The sequence below is a fragment of the Saimiri boliviensis genome, chromosome 11 (assembly GCF_048565385.1).
Source record: "Saimiri boliviensis isolate mSaiBol1 chromosome 11, mSaiBol1.pri, whole genome shotgun sequence".
Taxonomy (NCBI): domain Eukaryota; kingdom Metazoa; phylum Chordata; class Mammalia; order Primates; family Cebidae; genus Saimiri; species Saimiri boliviensis.
In genome coordinates this window covers 22,650,169-22,669,216 of record NC_133459.1, presented here as the reverse complement: position 1 = coordinate 22,669,216, position 19,048 = coordinate 22,650,169, and the positions used below count along the sequence as shown (strand labels likewise).

The 19,048-nt window shown below is 43.9% G+C and overlaps 1 protein-coding gene across 2 annotated transcripts in view; it reads left to right on the top strand.

Annotated features, from left to right (window-relative positions):
* Window positions 1-19,048, top strand: part of STPG1 (sperm tail PG-rich repeat containing 1) — a 58,881-nt gene that overhangs the window by 15,375 nt on the left and 24,458 nt on the right. The window contains exons 3-4 of one of the 2 annotated variants that reach the window (XM_003934855.4): window positions 7,989-8,107; window positions 16,263-16,364. In XM_003934855.4, the coding sequence (XP_003934904.1) occupies window positions 7,989-8,107; window positions 16,263-16,364 (221 nt within the window). The remainder of the gene's footprint in view (window positions 1-7,988; window positions 8,108-16,262; window positions 16,365-19,048) is intronic. The other variant, XM_010345439.3, reaches the window with a different exon arrangement.

Below are 19,048 nucleotides of genomic sequence, written 5' to 3'. Positions count from 1 at the left end.
GGGTTTCACTGTGTTGGCCAGGCTGGTCTTGAACTCCTGACCTCATGATCCACCTGCCTTGGCCTCCCAAAGTGCTAGGATTACAAGCCTGAGCCACCACACCCAGCCTGCTTATTAATATCTTAAAAAAACTCTACTCTTATTTTAACTTGGATTGTATTGATTCTAGAAATCAATTTAAAGATAATTTACATCCTTACAATAGATATTAACTTCTCTAATCCATGTATAGGTGCCTTCCTTTATTTATCTTAAATTGTTCTCAATGTTTTGCAGTTTTCTATGTAGAAGTCTTGCATGTCTTCGTTATATCTATCCTAGGCATCTGATTTTTATGATGTTATAAATAGTAATTTTAAATTTCATTTTAAATTGTTTGTTGCTGGTATACAAAAAAATTGATTGATTTTTGTATATTGACCTTAATTCTGGTGAACTCACAAAATTCAGCTATTACCTCTTATAGGGTATCCATAGATTCTTTTGTAATTTCTTCATGTACACTCTTCTTGTCTGTGAAAATGACAACTTTATTTCTTCCTTTCTCATCCACATATTTTATGTATTTTTAATATATTTCATGGAGGCATTTGTACTGGCTAGAGACCTTCAGTACAGTGTTGAATAGTGTTGAAGCTTTTAATATTTCATTATTCAGTATCATGTTTGCTATAGGCTTTTGTTATAGACACCTTTTATCAGACTAACAACGTTTGCTCCTATTTCTAGTTCGCTAGGGTTTTTCTTTTAATCATTAAAAGATATTAGATTTTATGAAAAGCTTTTTCTGTTTCTACTAAACAGATACTTCACCAAAAAAAAAAAAAAAAAAGATATACAGAGGGAAAACAGCATATGAAGGAATGCTCAGCATCATTAATCATTAGGGAAATGCAAATTAAAACCACAATGAGATACTATTACATACCTAATGGGATGCCTGAGATTAGAAAGACTTCCCATTGTTGATGAGAATGTGAAGTAATAGAAACTTTCATGTACTAATGGTGGGGATGTACAAAAGTATGACTATGAAAAATAGTTTGGCAGTTTTTTCAAAAGTTAAACATGTGATCTAGTCATTCCACTCCTAGGCATTTACCCCCGCAAAATGAAAACTTATATCCATTTAAAGACTTGTAGTTAAAATGCTCATGGCAGTTTTATTTGTAATGCCCCCAAACTGGCAACACCTCAAATTTACATCACCAACGAATAAACACCGTGTTTTTATACAATGGAATACTACTCAGCAATAAAATGCAATGGAGTATTCATACATCAGCAACAGAGATGAATCTCATAGTAATTATGCTGAGTGAAAGAAGCCAGGCAAAAAGAGTACATGTTACAGGTAGATGATTTTTTTAATCTATTAAGATATTTATATGGTTTTCCTTCTTTAGTTTTTTAATATGATGAATCATATTGATTTTCAAATGTTAAACTATCTTTGCATTACTGGGATTGGTCATGATGTATTATCTTTTTATATATTATCTGATTTGATTTGCTACAATGATTTTAAGAATTTGTGTATTTCTGTTTATGAGGGCTGTTGATCTGTAGTGATCTCTTTCCCTCTTGTAGTGATGCCGTATAATTTTGGTATCAGGTAGTACTTACCTTATAGAATGAGTTTGGAAAGGTCTTTCCCTCTTCAGTTTTCTGCAACAGCTTGTATGGAACTGATAGGTGGAGCGTTCTATAAATGCCAGTTAGGTCAGGTTAGGTAATAGTTTTGTTCAAGTTTCATATGTCTTTACTTATTTATCTACTTAAATTATTGAGGGAGATGTTTTGAAATCTCTGACTATAATTGTGAAATTTTCTGTTTTCTATTGCAGTCTTACCAGTTTCTGCTTCTTATATTTCAGATCTCTTCTTACTGAGTACATCAGCATGTTACGTTCTCTTGAGGAGCTGACTCCTCATAATGACCCATTCTGAAATGATCCTCTTTATTGCAGGTTATATTTTTTGCTCTGAAATCTATTTTATCTGATAATATGTAACTTTCTTTTGATTAGTGTTAGCATAGTAAATCTTTTTCCATTCTTTTACTTTTAACTTATTTCTGGGTTTATATTTAAAGTATGTTTCTTGTAGGTAGCTTATGGTTTGGTCTTTCTTTCTCAGCCAATCTGATAATCTCTGTTTTTTAATTGGGATATTTAGACTATTTACATTTAGTGTGATTATGGGTGTATAAGTTTAAGTCTATCATCTTTCGACTTGCTTTCTATTTGTCCCATCTGTTATTTACCTTTTTTCTGTCTCTTGTATTGAGTATTTTTCGTTCAATTTTATCTCCTTTGTTAGCCTATTAGGAACAACTCTTTGTAGCATTTTCCTAGTGGTTACTTTAAATCAAGGGTTTGCAAACTTTGCCCCTTGGACCAAATCTGACCCACTGCCTATTTTTATTGCTAAAGTTTTATTGGAACACAGCCACCCCTGTTTATGTATTGTCTATGGATGCTTTTACTCCATAATGGCAGCATTGAATAGTTGCCATAGAAGCTAAATAGACTGCAAAGACTAATATATTTACTATCTGGCTGAGCATGGTGGCTCACACTTTTAATCCCAGGACTTTGGGAGGCTGATGCAAGAGGATTGCTTAAGCCCAGGCGGTTAAGTCTGGAATGAGCTATGATTGCACCACTGCACTCCAGCCTAGGCAACAAAGCAAGACTCTATCTCAAAATAGACATAGATGAGATAGAGATAGAGAGAGAGAGAGAGAGAGAGAGAGAGAGAGAAACAGAGACAGGTATGTACTATCTGGCCCTTAGAAAAAGTTTGTTGATCCATACATACTTTAGAGTTTATAGTATATAATTTATCATAGTCTACCATCAAATGATATTATAACACTTCACATATAGTAGAAGAACCTTAAAACAGTACATTTTTCTTTTTCCCTTCCTGGCCTTTGTGTTACTGTCCTTAAACGTTTTATTGTACATACGGTATAAACCCCACAAAACGGTTGTTATTATTTTTGCTTTACATAATCTTTTTTTTTTTTTGAGATGGAGTCTTGCTCTGTCTCCCAGGTTATAGTGCATCGGTGTGATCTTGGCTCACTACAACCTCTGCCCCACCCGGGTCCAAGTGATTCTCCTTCGTCAGCCTCCTGGGTAGCTGGGATTATAGGTGCCTGCTACCACGCCTGACTAATTTTTGTGTTTTTAGTAGAGATGGGGTTTCACCATGTTGGCCAGGCTGGTCTGAATTCCTGACCTCAGGTGAGAAGGCCTTCCAAAGTGCTGGGATTATGGGATGCCACGTCCGGCCCATAATCATTACTTTTTATTTTTTATTTTTATTTTATATATATATTTTTGAGACGGAGTTTCGCTTTTGTTACCCAGGCTGGAGTGCAATGGCGTGATCTCGGCTCACCGCAACCTCCGCCTCCTGGGTTCAGGCAATTCTCCTGCCTCAGCCTCCTCAGTAGCTGGGATTACAGGCACGTGTCACCATGCCCAGCTAATTTTTTTGTATTTTTAGCAGAGACGGGGTTTCACCATGTTGACCAGGATGGTCTCGATCTCTTGACCTCATGATGCACCCACCTCAGCCTCCCAAAGTGCTGGGATTACAGGCGTGAGCCACCGCGCCCGGCCTCTACTTTTTAAATGTTTTAAATGTTATATTTAAATTATTCACTTTATGCCCATAATTTTACATTTTCTATTTACTATTTCCAGAGCTCTTCTTTCCTTTATGTAGATTCAGATTTCTATTTGCTATCATTTTTCTTCAGCCTGAAGGACTTCCCATAACATTTCTTATAGCTCCATTTTGCTGATGATTAATTCTTTTGATATTTATATATTTTTAAAAATTTTTATTCTGCTTTGGCTTTGGAAGATATTTTTACTGGGTACAGGATTCTAGAGTGACAGGTTTTTCTTTTCTTTTAGTACCTTAGAGGTTTGTTTTTGATACCAGTCTGCTGTCATTCTCGTATTTGTTTCTCCGTTTGTGACATGTCTTTTTTCTCTGCCCAATTTTAACATTTTCTTCTTATCACTTTTTAAGCAATTTGATTACTGTTGGCCTTGGTGTCATTTTCTCTGTGTTTCTTGTGTTTGAGGTTCATTGACTTTCTGAAATCTGTGAGTCTGTAGTTTTTATCAAATTTAGAAAAATTTGAACCATTTTTTCTTGAACTTTTCTGTTTCTTCTGTCCTCATGTTTCCATTTTGGAGAGTCTGATGACATATGTATTCGGCGCCTCAAAGTTTCCACACAGCTCACTAATCCTTTTTCTTGTCCTTTTTCTCTCCGTGTTTTATTTTATATAGTTTTATTTCTTTATCTTCAAGTTGACTCATCTTTTTTTCCTGTAATGTCTAATTTGCTATTCATCTCATCAAGTGGTTTTTCTTTTGTTTTGAGACAGAGTCTCACTCTGTCGCCCAAGCTGGAGTGCAATGGTGCAATCTTGGCTCACTGCAAACTCTCCCTCACGGGTTCATGTGATTCTCCTGCCTCAGCCCCTCGAATAGCTGGGATTACAGGCACTCACCACTATGTTTGGCTAATTTTTGTATTTTTGGTAGAGACGGAGTTTCTCCATGTTGGTCAGGCTGGTCTTGAACTCCTGACCTCAGTTGATCTGCCTGCCTTAGCCTCCCAAAGTGCTGGAATTACAGGTGTGAGCCATTGTGCCTGGGCATTTAGTATATTTTTAATCTCAGACATCTTTGTTTTCACATCTGGAAGTCAGATTTGCATCTTTTTATTATATCTTGGATCTTTTTATTGTATCCTCCATGTCTACTTAATATGGTCAGTCTTTTCTCTGGCTTCTTGAACATATGAAATACAGTTAGTGTAGCAGTTATCATGTTCTTCTCCACTAATTTTATCATCTATGTCATTTCTGAATTGGTTTTGATTGTTTCTTTTACCCCCATTTTGAAGTATATTTTTTCCTTCTTTCTCCTATTAAGTGTATCAATGCCAGATATTTTGAATTTGACTTCTTAGGTGCTGTCTATTTTTGTAGTCCTGTAAATATTCTTGTATCTTGTTCTGAGACCCAGTTGAAGTATCTGGAAACAATTTGATCTTTTCGGGTCTCGCTTTGAAGCTTTTTTAGCTGGGACCAGAGCAGCATTTAGTCTAGGGGTAATCTGGCCAATTCCTGAGGTGAAACCCTCCTGCATACTTTATGTTCCATGAATTATGAGGTTTTCCCGCTGTGACTCACAAAAACAGGAGCTGTTCCTGGCCCCGGGGAAGCCTCAGGGATTGCTCACTTGAGTTCTGTCAGGCGGCTCTTTCTCCAGCCTTGAGTAGTTTTCTGATGCGCCTGTGTTGGGCAATACCCAGGAACTCGCTCAGGGGCCCCTTTGCAGAGCTCCGTAGCTCTCTCTTCTCTGGTACTCTGCTCTGTGAACTCAGCTGTCTTGGCCTTTCTGCACTCCCAGATCCATTTCCTCGACTCACGCAGACCACGGGGCCCCATCCGGAGCCCTTCTTCCTGTGCTGTGGCCTGGAGATTTTCTCCTGGCAGAAAGCTGGGGCCATCTTACTGCCAGCCTCATTTATTTTGCTTCTCTCAGAGATCCCTGTCCTTTGTTGCCTGATGTCCAGTGTCTTGATGGCTTCATACATCTTGCCCATTTTTAACTATTTTTTTTCCAGCTGGGAGGGCAAATCTGGTCCCTTTTTGGTTAGAAGCAGGAGTTCAGTCATCCAGAGTGGTTTTCAAAAATTCTTTTCTGGTTGTTTCATCTGATTGCTGTGATACAGGCTATTCTGTTAGAACCAGAAGCCTCGGCTCTCCTTCCAGTCAGGCAGAAACCTCTCCTGTCCCCAGGAGAATGTCCTTCCTTTAACCTCTAAATAACGCTCTTTTCTTTAGTGCCTCCTCTGCACACTCTCTTGGCTGTTCCATAGGCTTAGGCTTTTAGAAACAAAAGCCAGGAAGTCTTGCAGCTGCTTCTGCCTTTTGATTTGCTGTATAGCTCTCTTAAAGCAAACAAACTAAAAACAGCCATTCACCTATTTAATGGGGAGGGGAGGAGAGAGGAGGAGAAGAATAAATGTACTGCATATTGATATTCCCAAATAGTTTCTGCTTAAACATGTATTCAGCTCCTTTGACTTGCTTCATCCTCCACCCACGCAGATTAGGCTCAAGTGTCCCTCTCCCCATCATGTCAGTCAGCCATTTACTGAGCACTTACTAGAGGCCAACTCAGGAAGAGGAAGCACAGCTCAGAGCTCAAGAGCCTGGGCTCCTTAGGCAAATCCTGTGCACACCCCACCTGTTCCGCTAAGTGCTGGGTGATTTGGATGAGTAACAATCCCTCTAAGCCTCAGTTTCCTCATCTGTGAAGCTGGTTCAAGAGAGTACCCCTTGAGGGGTTGCTATTGTCTTTGGGCTTCCCGCTCTGAAAAGGCACATTGTTTTTTTGAAAATTCAGAGATGAAGAAATGAACCTTACCAACGGTTTCTGTATAAACCACTCTCGGCCATGGCTGACACATGCTTTATTCTTTCCTTCTCTTGACTGTTTTATCCCTCCATTTCTGCACGCATTTTCTCTCTGACGGTTAGGATTCTGATGTTAAAATAATTTGGCTTGCTCTTGGGAACAGCCTACAGAGTCAGGATTCACCCCCCCCCCCCCCAACCAAAATTTAGTTTAGATGTCATGCCTGACAGTGCCACACACAGGCTCATCAAGAGTGTAGAAAAAGGCTTATCACCCGCATAGTGAGGCCTTCTGAGGACAGCAGCATGGCCTTCCTCACCTGATCCAATAATGGCTTGGGAGAGCAGGGAAAGGAGCCTGGCTTGGGGGTTTCCTTATGGTTGGAAAATGGGACTGACTGAGAGGAGGGGTTTGTGTGGTTTGAACTTCCAGCTGGTGCCACAGGAGGGAGCATTGGGCTTTCTCATCTGCTTGCACAGTGGTGGGGCAGAAGGGCACGCGGGAGTGGTGAGGGTGAAGAGCTATCAGCCACGAAACATCAAAAAACTGGAGTCAGAGTCCATTACACTTACAGGTTAGGGTCTGTCATCAACTTGCTATGCAGATCGATGCTGCCCAGTTCTTGTGGTTATGGAAGTCTCGGCAGGAGGGGAGTTTATACGCCAGACGTGTATTTATACATCACAACCTATACAAGCGAACTTAGAACTTCACTTTCTATAAATGACCCTTTTCTGCTTTTTAACCCCATGTCTGCTCAAAGCAGAAACGAAAACGTACACCTGTCTTGCACAGTGTCCCGAAAAGTGAGAGCCGGCCCCCCGCGGGGATTTCCCTAACCTCTTTGGATTTTAATGGCCTGATGCTGGTGTCTGAATCTAGGTCCAGGAGTCGTGAGGACACTTCCTGTATCCTCTGCCCGCGCCTTGTCCAGGCTGCTCCCAGAATAGTCTTCCCACATCCTTGCTGCCTGGCAAGAATGTCTTTTCTGTCGTCTCCGTGCTTTTCCCTGGGACAGCCTGCTTTAAGGCACTCTCTGTGACCACATCTCACTAGTGTAAGAGCTGGAAAGGGGAAGCCTGACAAATTGCCAAGAGGGAAAGAAAATGGGGAGTACTTTAAAAAGAAAAATTTGTTTATCATACTTCAATTTCTGGAGTACAAGTGCAGAGCGTGCAGGTTTGTTACATAGGTATACATGTGCCATGGCGGTTTGCTGTATTCATCACCCCGTCACCTACAGTAGGTATTTCTCCTAATGCTGTCCCTCCCCTAGCCCCAGCATGTGATGTGGTTTTGAGGGTGTGGTTGCAGTGAGCTGAGATCACGCCACTGCACTCCAACCTGGGTGACAGAGCGAGACTCTCTAAAAAAAAATTCGGTTTCATGTCTATTTCCTGCCAGAAGGCACGTTTTTCTTCTCCACTATTTAAAATACAACTTTAACATATACCTCTGTATTTTCCACATTTGTCAGTCATTGTTTTGTACTCATTTTGCTTTTATTTCATTTTTATTGTTTAGGTTTTACTGCTGCATATCCAACACAACCCTCCATTTCTTTTAAGTCCCAAGCTTGGATAATTCCAGAATCAGAAAAAAAAGGATTCAATAGTCAAGCCAAGAGATTTTCTCGTAAGAAGGTAATGACGTTGTCTTAGGGATTCTTTAGTTTTAGCCTCATGGGACAAGCACATCCTGCCTGGCTTCTGTGTCTCTCTGTGGACAGTGGAGGGCAGTGTGATCCCAGGAGCCACCACACCGGTACCACTGAGGGCCACCAACTAGACTAACTGTAAGAAGCAGCCTGAAAAATGGGACATCCAGGGAAAAACACCTATGTCCAGATTTATGGTGCCAGAAATACTGAGCTGGAGCAAAGCTCTTTTAAGAAAAAAAAATATATTTTAAAAATCATTATAAAACTAAAAAATTCCCAAGTGTTATCAATTAAGTAAAAGGTTAAAAAAACAAACAAACAAAAAAAAAAACTTCCCTATCCTTATGAGAGGAAATCACATGACTTCAAATAACACAAGAGGAATAGAAGAGTCAAATACATCTAGAATTACCTTTGAGGGCTGGGCGTGGTGGCTTAGGCTTGTAATCCCAGCACTTTGGGAAGTTGAAGTGGGAGAATCCCTTGAGCCAGGAGTTTGAGACCAGCCCATGTAACATAGCGAAACCCCATCTCTATAAGAAAAAAAAAAGTATAAAAATTAGCTGGATGTAGTGGTGTGTGCCTGTAGTCCCAGCTACACAAGAGGCTGAGGAGAGAGAATCATCTGAATCTGGGAGCTTGACACTACATTGAGCTGAGATAGCGCAACTGTACTCCAGCCTGGGTGACAGAGTGAGAGAGACCCTGTGTGGAAAAAAAAAAAATTACCTTTGTAACAAGGACTGCCCTCCTTTTTAAAAACAAAACAAAACAAAACAAAATACTTCTGGCCAGGCACAGTGGCTCACACCTGTAATCCCTGCTACTCAGGAAGCTGAGGCAGGAGAATTGTTGAATCCTGGAGGCAGAGGTTGCAGTGAGCCAAGATCCCGCCACTGCACTCCAGCCTGGGCAACAGAGCAAGACTCCATCTCAAAAAAAAAAAAAAAAAAAATCCTTAATGTGTTATTGGCTGGATGCAGTGGCTCACACCTGTAATCCCAGCACTTTGGGAGGCCAAGGTGGACAGATTACCTGAGGTCAGGAGCTCAAGACCAGCCTGGCCAGCAGGGTGAAACCCCATCTCTACTAAAAATGCAAAAATTAGCCAGGAGTGGTGGCACATGCCTGTAATCTCAATTACTTTGGAGGCTGAGGCAGGAGAATCATCTTGAATCTGGGAGGCGGAGGTTGCAGTGAGCCAAGATTGTGCCACTGCACTCCAGCCTGGGCAACAGACTGAGACTCCATCTCAAAAAAAAAAAAAAAAAATGTGTTATCATGTTCCTGTTACTCAGCCCCCACCCCTCCCTTACATCTTGCCACATCTCTTCCTGTCTAACCTGGAAAGTTATGCATGGTTCCTGACCCGTCCTTATTTAATCTTTGAGATTTCTGGGACCTGACTTTCTCCTCTCTCACCAGCAGGGGGCAGAAGCAACTCACCGGCGTCCTTAGCGTCTAAAAAGTTTTTCATTCCTTCATTCATTTAAGCAAGACCTTTGGAATAATGTTCTTTTGGAGGAGTCGTCGTTTCAGATATCTTTTAGTGCACTCTAAAAATGGCTTTTATCCTGTCACCTTCCCCGGATGGCAGACAGGGAATGAGGAGATCTAGGCTCTGAACAGAGCCAAGGCATGGAGTGAGGGGCCTCGGCCAGCCCTGGTGGCCTCAGCCTGATTCCTCCTTGGTAGATGAGAACGCTGAACTAGAGAATGTTTTAAGTTTCTTCCACTTCTGATATTTTAGGATTCTAAGAAAGCAAATAATAAAGAATAGAGTGTATACACACAAACACACTCACACACACCACACACACAGTTTTAGTTAACTTGTAGATTTTCTCTAAAGATGATACATATTCGCTCAGGGGTTTTCTTCTCTCTCTAGTTTCTCTGTTTTTTGTTTGTTTGTTTGTTTTGAGACAAGTCTCACTCTTGTCCTCCAGGCTGGAGTGCAGTGGCATGATCTGGGCTCACTGCAACCTACGCCTCTCGGGTTCCAGCGATTCTCATGCCTCAGCATCCTGAGCAGCTGGGATTACAGGTGCCTGCCACCATGTCTGGCTAAATGTTGTATTTTTAGTGGAGATGGGGTTTTACACTGTTTGGCTCATTCCCATTTTCTGTCTGATTTCATTTGTCAATTTAATGATAATATATCGTTCATCTCTAGGATATTTGCAGCCCAGTCTCTGATAAAAATAATAGCAGCCACCATTCACTTACCCTTACTGTGTGTACTTTTATTTCTAATCCTCAGAACAATGTTGAAAGGAAGGGTTTGTTATTTTAATTTAACCCAAGAGGAAATTGAGGCTTAGGGAAGTTAAATGACCCACCCAAGGTCACACAACGCAGGGTTTGGCACTTAAGAGGCTCAGAATAAATGCGTGCTGAATCAATGTCAAAGAATTAGACCTCAGCCCAGGCCTAGATCACTCCAAAGCCTCTTGCACCACGCCTGCCTTTGTGGCCTGCAAAGCTGTAAATGTGGCCTGGAAAAGTCAGCAAGTTTCTGAAAAGGCCTCAGCAAAACAGACCAAGCTGAAGACAGGGAGGATATCAGCTAACGTGTGGGGCCCTATCCTCTGCCATCTAGTTCTGAACACTCAAATTCAGAACCCAAACAGGCCGACTTGTAAAGTTCATGTTTTAAAAGATGATTGCTTTTCAGAACATTTTCGACTGAAGGAACCACAGGGCAGGGCGCCAAACCTATAGGCAGCATCGAATACAGACAAATTGCTGAGACTGGGTTCCAACTTTTCAAATGTGGTCGTATTACTTGACAACATGCAAACTTTCATCTCAGCATTTGCAAGCATTTTATAACTAAGCATGAGATGTTATGGAAAGGGCATGGATCCATGAATCAGGCATTCTGTGTCCTTCTCTGTCACTGGCTGTGGGCCTTTCAAGCAGTCACTTGACTTTTCCAGGCTTCAGTTTCCTCCACTGAAACATAAAATTTGGATTATGTAATTTTGAGGTCTCCTCAAGGTATAAAAACAGAAAACCAAAATCCTACTCTATACCTACTCTATTCTCATTTTTCCTGAAGGAAATGGGCATTGACAGTTAAAGATCTTGTTTGACATCACCCATTTAGTGAGGCAATACAAATTAAAAACCAATTTTAAAAGTCCAGCGCCTCACCGCGCTTCTTAAAGCATTAGCCACGCACACCCTTGCTCCTGATGGAACATGGCCGCCTCCTCACAGGAGTCCCGCGGTCCCCTGGACACATCTTTGACATGGAGAATCAGTGCCCTTGGGAATGTGCACTTACCTTATCAGGCTAACTTTGCAGTGAACCGTCAGGGCCTCGTGACCCAGCTCACATTCCCCGTGAGAATCTCACTGCTAGGTACAAGGAATCCTTCACAGAGCTCAGTGTCTGGACTGGCGATTTTGGCTGCTAGAAATGAAGTCTGTTTTCCTGAACATTTTCGAGCTGTTTACAGATGTGCTGGTGACTTTGCGTGCGTGAAGAGACATGCCTAAGTCATCTGTGACACAGCACAGCCCAGGAGCCTGCGGGACATTTTCCTCCCCTGCCTCCCTGGTTCTGTCCCCACTTCATCTTTGATTGTGGTCACTGTTTCCCAAACTGAGTACTCCTAAGGTCACCACTTCATGTCTTTGCTTCTCTGTTTCCTCATCCTAAAAATAAAGATGTTGTAATAGGTAGGTAAGCCCTTGTCAGGAATGACTGTTTCATGGTTCTAAACCTCATCCCTTCCAGGCTTGAATAAATAAATACTGGTAGGACCTGGGGACCATGTACTCTAGATGGGCATAGTCTAAAAATATATATTAATACCACGTACATAGCCTGGCAGTAAATCTACCCTCCCAAACAGTAAGCCAGCCGGTGGTTAATTTGCAGTGAAATCGAACAAAGTTAATATTGTCCACTTATTAATGTGATATGACACTAGACCAGGGATGTTTAAATGAAAGGAAGTTCAGTTTGCAGAGGTCACCGTGTGCAAGGGAACAGCTGCCTTAAGGGTGCCCTCAGTTGCATAGCTGACCCACAGCAGGGTCTGCCCTGCGCCCTGCTCTGTGTGAAGCCTGACTTCTCTGTGTCAGTCACTAGTACCCACTGCTAAGGGGTCTGCAAACTCTGGGCTGGCACTGATGACATGCCAGGTACCCCTCAAAGACCTTTGCATTTATTGCCTCACTTAATCTCCATAATAACCCTGTGAGCTAAATCCCATCATTATCCACACTTTTCAGATAATGATCCTGAGATGAAAAGAAGGTGAAGTAGCTTGTGCAGTCAAGGCCGGGCTGTGAGGATGAGCCAGGTAGCAGCTCCTGCTCCTCAGACCCTGTTTCCCCAGCATCTTCCCCAGGTGGAAGCACTTCCCACAGCCCATCTTATGCCCTTGACATGAGGCTAATGTGTGTGCTATCTTCTCCCTAGCACCTGCCTAGCGGCTCCTTGAACACCAGTCACTGCTGTCCTTTCCAGACCCCGCAGATCCCTCAACAGTGGGTTGAATGACCCCAGCTCAAGTCTGTGCATTTCCTGCCGAGTTTGGAGCACACATCCATCCTTTAGCACGGTTGTGATGCATCTCCTTCATTCCATTTCTAGACCGTGTGAGCTGCTAACAGGTTGCACCCGTATCTTCCACTCTAGGCACAGGTCCTGATGCGCAGCAGCTTTCAATCAGTTTCTGCTGAATTACATTTTTGCCCCCATCCCACTCAGGGGACTTCAAGGGGCTGCTAAGAAACTGCTCAGTCCCACCGTGAAGGTTTGTGACCCCCGAGGGAGGGTCCTGGCTCCGTGGAGGCAGTGACAGGCAGCATCCTGTGTGGGGATGGTGGTGATGATGGTGACAGTGGGCTCCGTCCGCGGCTGTTGCGCCTGCTTGATGTGTATTGTTAATCCTCACTCTAAGAGGCAGTGAAGGAGACAGTGGGTAAGCCGTCTGGCGCCAGGCTTCCATAGAGTGCTAGTAAACCTGAGTTCTCTTCCCTTCTCCGTCCCTACACATGACATTTTTATTTTGTTGGTTTATTTGGTTTTTGCCAAGAAATCAAGGAGTGGCTAAGTTCACACCAGGCATAACTTGGATTCTTGTTCTCTGGGGTTTGCTCTGAGAGGCCTAAATCTATCCAAGTCACAGGATGTCAGTCGCAGGCACTGTTACCACACAGGCAAACGGTCTCTCCGAGGATGCCACCCACCCACCTCTCGAAGTTGCCAGAAGATGCTTGACGTTTCCCTCCCAGAGACCTGCTTAGGTGCTGTACGCAGGTGGTGGTGTGCTGGTCAACCACCACGTACCCTCCTCAAAGGAGAGTGCTGGGATGCAGCATCTGCCCCTTTTTGTGGTGTAAATACTCCCACCCGGCCAGTTGCAAGCCAGTACCAGCAACGTTTTGGAATTTTTAGCAGTTGTCCCCGCAAGCTGCCACGGCCAGCTCCAGCTGCTGCTGCCTGGAGGACGCTCCTTTGGCTCACTAAGATCACACAAGCAGCGCTCCGTTCCTCCAGGCTGCGTGGTAACAGCCCGCTTCCCATTGGCCCTGGACTCAAGCCAGTTTGCAGTGTGGCAGAATTAAAGTGTAATTAAAACCCAGGAAGGTTGTGAGCTTCGGCAAATGAAAATATAAGATGGTTAGTTAAATTAGAATTTCAGATAAATGGCAACTTTATTAGTACAAGTATGTTCCAAATATTGCATGGGATATACTTATGCCAAAATCACCATCTGTGGTTTATCTGAAATTCTAATTTAACTGGACAATAGGATGGAGCAGGCATTTGGAGCATGTATTTTATCTGGAAAGCCTCGCTCCTCAGACACATACGAGTGCTCAGAAAATTCTTGCGAACCGATGGTCAGGCTGAGAGTGTGGTGATAGACCGGGAGCTGGAGGTGTGTGTCTTCACTATCTACTATTTAAACTTAGAAAAGTCACGGTGACACTTCCTGTGTCAGCTTTCCTAGATGCAGGGACTCTGGAAGCTCAAAAGCACCGCCAGGCCCAGCACCTTGGACTTACAAATAAGGAAGCCCAGAGAGATGACTTGCTCAAGAATCACTTAGCTTGTAGCAGCACTGAGACGAAATTCTGATTCATAAGCCAGTGGGTTTGTTTGTTTGTTTGTTTGTTTGTTTGTTTTAAGACGAAGTCTTGCTCTGTTGCCCAGGCTGGAGAGCAGTGGCACGATCTTGGCTCACTGCAACCTCTGCCTCCCGGGTTCAACAAATTCTCTTGCCTCAGCCTCCCAAGTTGCTGGGGCTACAGGCGGGTGCCACCATGCCCAGCTAATTTTGTGTATTTTTAGTAGAGACAGGGTTTCACCATATCAGCCAGGATGGTCTCGATTTCTGACCTCATGATCTGCCCGCCTCGGCCTCTCAAAGTGCTGGGATTACAGGCGTGAGCCACTGCTCCCGACCGGGTTTTTGTTTTTTAATCCTGTACAATCTCATTTGAGAGTTAGTTTGGTTTCGTGGTTAAGAGCAGACTCTGGTCAGAGCGCCTCCGTTCTGGCTCTGACTTTACTGGTTATGTGGGCCTTATCTCTTTTGTCACCAACTTCTTTCAGATGGAGACTAAGCGAACTAATAGTGCATGTAAAGTCCTCAGGAAAGTGCATGGCACACAATGAGCTCTCAGTAAATTGATGCTTTCCCCGAAACGGCTGCCTGGAAAAGTCTCTTCCTTGTCTCCCCACGGCCCTTCGCATCGGCATCCACAACACCAGGGTTCTCCCGAGCTCTCGGCCTGGGGTGCTGGAGAACCCGGCTCTGCAGCGCCTCCTGCTGCCTGCCTCACCCTCCATGACAGTCAGTTCTGCTTCCGTCTACCAGGATCATTTTCACCTAAAGCAGGAATCAGCTCCGCTGTCCCCACCTGCCATGGGGCAAGGGTGAGAGGACTCACTGAATTTAAAAGTCAGCACAGAAGAACCTGTGACTAGCACTTCAACCCGATCCCTTCTATAAAACCGTACTTACATACTGCCCGGCCAGACTGGAAAGTCCTGGAAAGCACTGAGGGTGCCTTGAGCTTTCCACCCTAAGGAAGGCAGGAGGACAGTGGAGACAGGCCAGGCCTGAGTGGCAGAGATTAGAGAGAGCAAGGTCTGGAGCCGTGCTGTCTAGGCCCAGCTCCGGGGTTTGCCACTTACTAGCTATGGCCCAGTGTCTCAGGGCCTCACTTGCCTTCAAGTGGCCCTGACAATACCTCACCGTAAAAGGCTTGTGTGAGGAGTAAACGAGATGGCACACACCGTGCACTTGGCACTGAAGTCAGGTACCGCCACTTACAGCAGTGGGACGTGGGCAAATTCATCTCCATGTGCCCTCAGTGTCTCCGTCTATCAAATGGGGACAATAATCCCTCCCTCACTGGCCAATGGTGAAAATGAGAAAGACTTTGAAAAACTTCTGGCACCAAGCAGGCACCCAGGAACATCTTGCGACAGGGGAGCATCCTTAGCATCTCATACCGGGTGCTCGGCCAGCTTCTGCCAGCATTTACTTCCCCCAGTAACCAGCATGGGAAATGCGATGAAAGCCCAATGAGCTGCTGCAGCAGAAATGAACTTGGAATCGACCTCTTGTTTATTCCTCTCTCACATGCCTGCACCACGCAGCATTTGAGCCTCAGGAGCTTGCCTCTTTTTGTCTGAGTTAGAAATGGCCTTGTTTGGGATGAAGGCTGTTTTTGTTTCGTTTTGCTTTATAAACAGAAACACTCCCTGGTTTCTCATCTGAAAGGCCAAGGAGGAAGCTGAGTCAGGTGGGGTGGGGTGAACGTGCAGTCACTCACCCTTCCCTTGCGTTGGTTCGGCTAACCCAATCGCTGCACACTGACTTGCTCCTCAGCCGCGTCCAGTGTCCCATTTTATGCCCATTTCATTAATGACGTGAAATAACAACCATGTTCTTTTAGAATTCATCATGGCATAGTAGAAAGAGCAAGGGCTTTGGGAGTCCTAGTCTGGATTGGAATTCCAGCCCCACCCCTTGGTAACTGAGCGGGCAAGTCAGGAAATGGTGGAGCCAGGCTGTCACTCGCCAAGTGATGGTAGCGCCTGTGGGAAAGCACAGTGGAACTGAAGTGTCCTGATGATGCCACCTTCTCTTCCCTTTCAGAACGATATCCCAGGTCCTGGGTCCTACAATGTCATTCACCAGTCGCCCGTGTCCAACAGTGTCTCGTTGTCCAAGAAAGGAACATGCACGTTTCCCTCGACGGTGAGAGCCACTTCTCTTGAGTAAAGCATGAACTGGTCCGTAATTTCCTTCATTCATTGAGTAATTGTATATTGGACATCTGGTCCTTTCTCTCCAAAGGCCCATGGTTCTAATTAGGAGAGTCACTGCCTCCTCAAATTTCATGCAGGTAAATTGGACCCTGTGTCTCTAAGTAACTTTTGCCCAGCTTCACCCATTGCCAGGGTGGGAAGAGAAGCCAGAGGAATATTCAGAACTTGATCCTACCAAACCAATTTTGTCATCACCGAGTGGACTAAGCAAGTATTTTCCTGAGATTTTTAGGCATATCAGGAAATTGTTACTCTTACACATCTTATTGTAACAGGATTTTTACAATGCTTAATCTAATTGGGTTGTCAAAGTATTGAGAAGTCTGATAGGACTAAAAAGAAAGACAGCAGTGGGCCTGAAATGTACTGGCCCCACCCCCATTCCTTCTCTTTGTAAGAGATGGGACTTTATTTTTGTTGAGGACTGTAACAATCAAGTAGCTATATGAATTGCCAATGACCCTGACCGGAGTTGGGCAAAGATAGGCTTCTTCTTAAAAATATTTATCAATGGTCAAGAAAAATAGATACAGCAAAGGGAAAGATACGAACGAGGGTAAGGCTACCTGACGAAGAAAAGCGAGAAGTGGACAGGCACGGTGGCTCATGCTTATAATGCTAGCACTTTGGGAGGCCAATGCAGGAGGATCACTTAAGCCCAGGAGTTCAAGACCAGCCTCGGCAACATAGTGAGACCCCATCTCTACAAAATAATTTAAAAATTAGCCAGGAGTGGTGATGTGTGCCTATAGTCCCAGCTACTCGGGAGGCTGAGGTGGGAGGACCACTTGAGCCCAAGAGGTTGAGGCTGCAGTGAACTATGATTGCACTATCACACTCCTGATAGAGGGAGACTGTCTCAAAAACAGGTGAAAAAGAAAGCAAGCCCAGACTCTAACATTAAATTAACAAACATATGCTATCTTACCTCTTTTAAAAAGTTGTAATAATTTCTTGCACAGATATATTATAATGCCTGACATTGGAACTTTTATTTATTTATTAATTTTGAGATGGAGTCTTGCTCTGCTGCCCAGACTAGAGTGCAATGGCACAGTCTAGACTCACTGCAACCTGCGCCTCCTGGGTTCAAGCAATTCTCCTGCCTCAGCCTCCCAAGTAGCTGGAACTACAGGTGGGTGCCACCATAGTCAGCTAATTTTTGTATTTTTAGTAGAGGTGGGGTTTCACCATGTTGGCCAGGCTGGTCTCAAACCCCTGACCCCGTGATCTGCCTGCCTGGGCCTCCCAAAGTGCTGGGATAATAGGTGTGAGCCACTGTGCCAGCCTGATTTTTTTTTTAACCACACGAAAGGACCATTTAAGACACACTGAATGTAGCCACGTCTTATTGGAATTCGGATTTGGCAGAGATGGATATTCAAGGAACAGACCAGCTTTGGAGTGAACGCCCCATTACTGAAGAAGCTGAGTCTGTGTATGGCCTCGGTAGGTTCACACAACAGCCATGCCTCTACCTATTCTTCTACCACCAGCTCTGCTAGGACAGAAACTCAAAAGAAGTGCCGTCTCATGAAGTCCTGGCTTAGAAGACAAGACTTAAGACCTGATCCTGACTCAGCTGTGGATTCTTGACGTGACCTCAAGCACGTCACCCTTCTGTGTCCCAGTTGCCTCATGAAAGTGGAGGCTCCCTGGAGGCACTGGGCAAATTAACGTTGCAATGAGTGAAATACTCTTTGAAACAGCAAAGCACTATAAACATGCTAAATATTATGATTGTTACCACCTGAGTCACAAACAATACTTCCTGCAACACCTAGGTTTTCTCCCCGAGAACTTCTTTGCTAAATAATGGCACTGCCCATTCCTTCTTGGTGCCAAAAAAGAGACTGAATCAGAGCACGCAATCGGTTCTCTACTGGGTTTTGCACGCAGTAACTTTCCAAATGAAAAGCCGGACCCTCTGGAGGAGAAGGCGCCCCAGGAAAGATCTGAGTGTTGTAGAACCTAGCCATGCCTTCCAGGCCTTTAAAAAATTCAGAACCAAACCCCAAAGAAGGTAGACTTTGAATTGCTCAGGCTTCCTCTTCTCCTCCCTTTGACAAATATGGGATTTGTATTTACAGTTATGTTACACTCAAGTATAAGCACTGAAGGTCCTATACCTGAGTGGGTGCCTGATAGAGCTTTATCAGGAGATCCCTGCCTCTTACCACCTTCCTGGATGAACTGGATGAGAATTTCATATCCTCCCACCCCACTGCCTCTTTCAGTAACTTTCATCTTCAGCCCCTCCTCCACTTCTAGATCCCAAGACTTGGAGGGAATTAAAAGTAGCTCTCATCAGAGAAAAATCGGAATGACGAGTAGGGATGTGATTATGGATAAGGCTGACCAGAAAACTCTGTGGGTCTATACGTTTTAGAAACCTCCTCATGACTGTTGAGACAACCACACCCAACCTTTTGAGAGACCTGTCATCTCTCTAAGTCCAAATGATATAGAGCTTTATTAGTATATTCCGAATCTTTGCTCCAGAATCTTCCACAGCACTGACTAGGAGAAGTACATGAGGTAGGAGGGTGGAGACTTTGATGGCTTCTCTGTATTTGCATGCCAGCAGGAGTGGCTCTAGAAAAATTGGTGGGT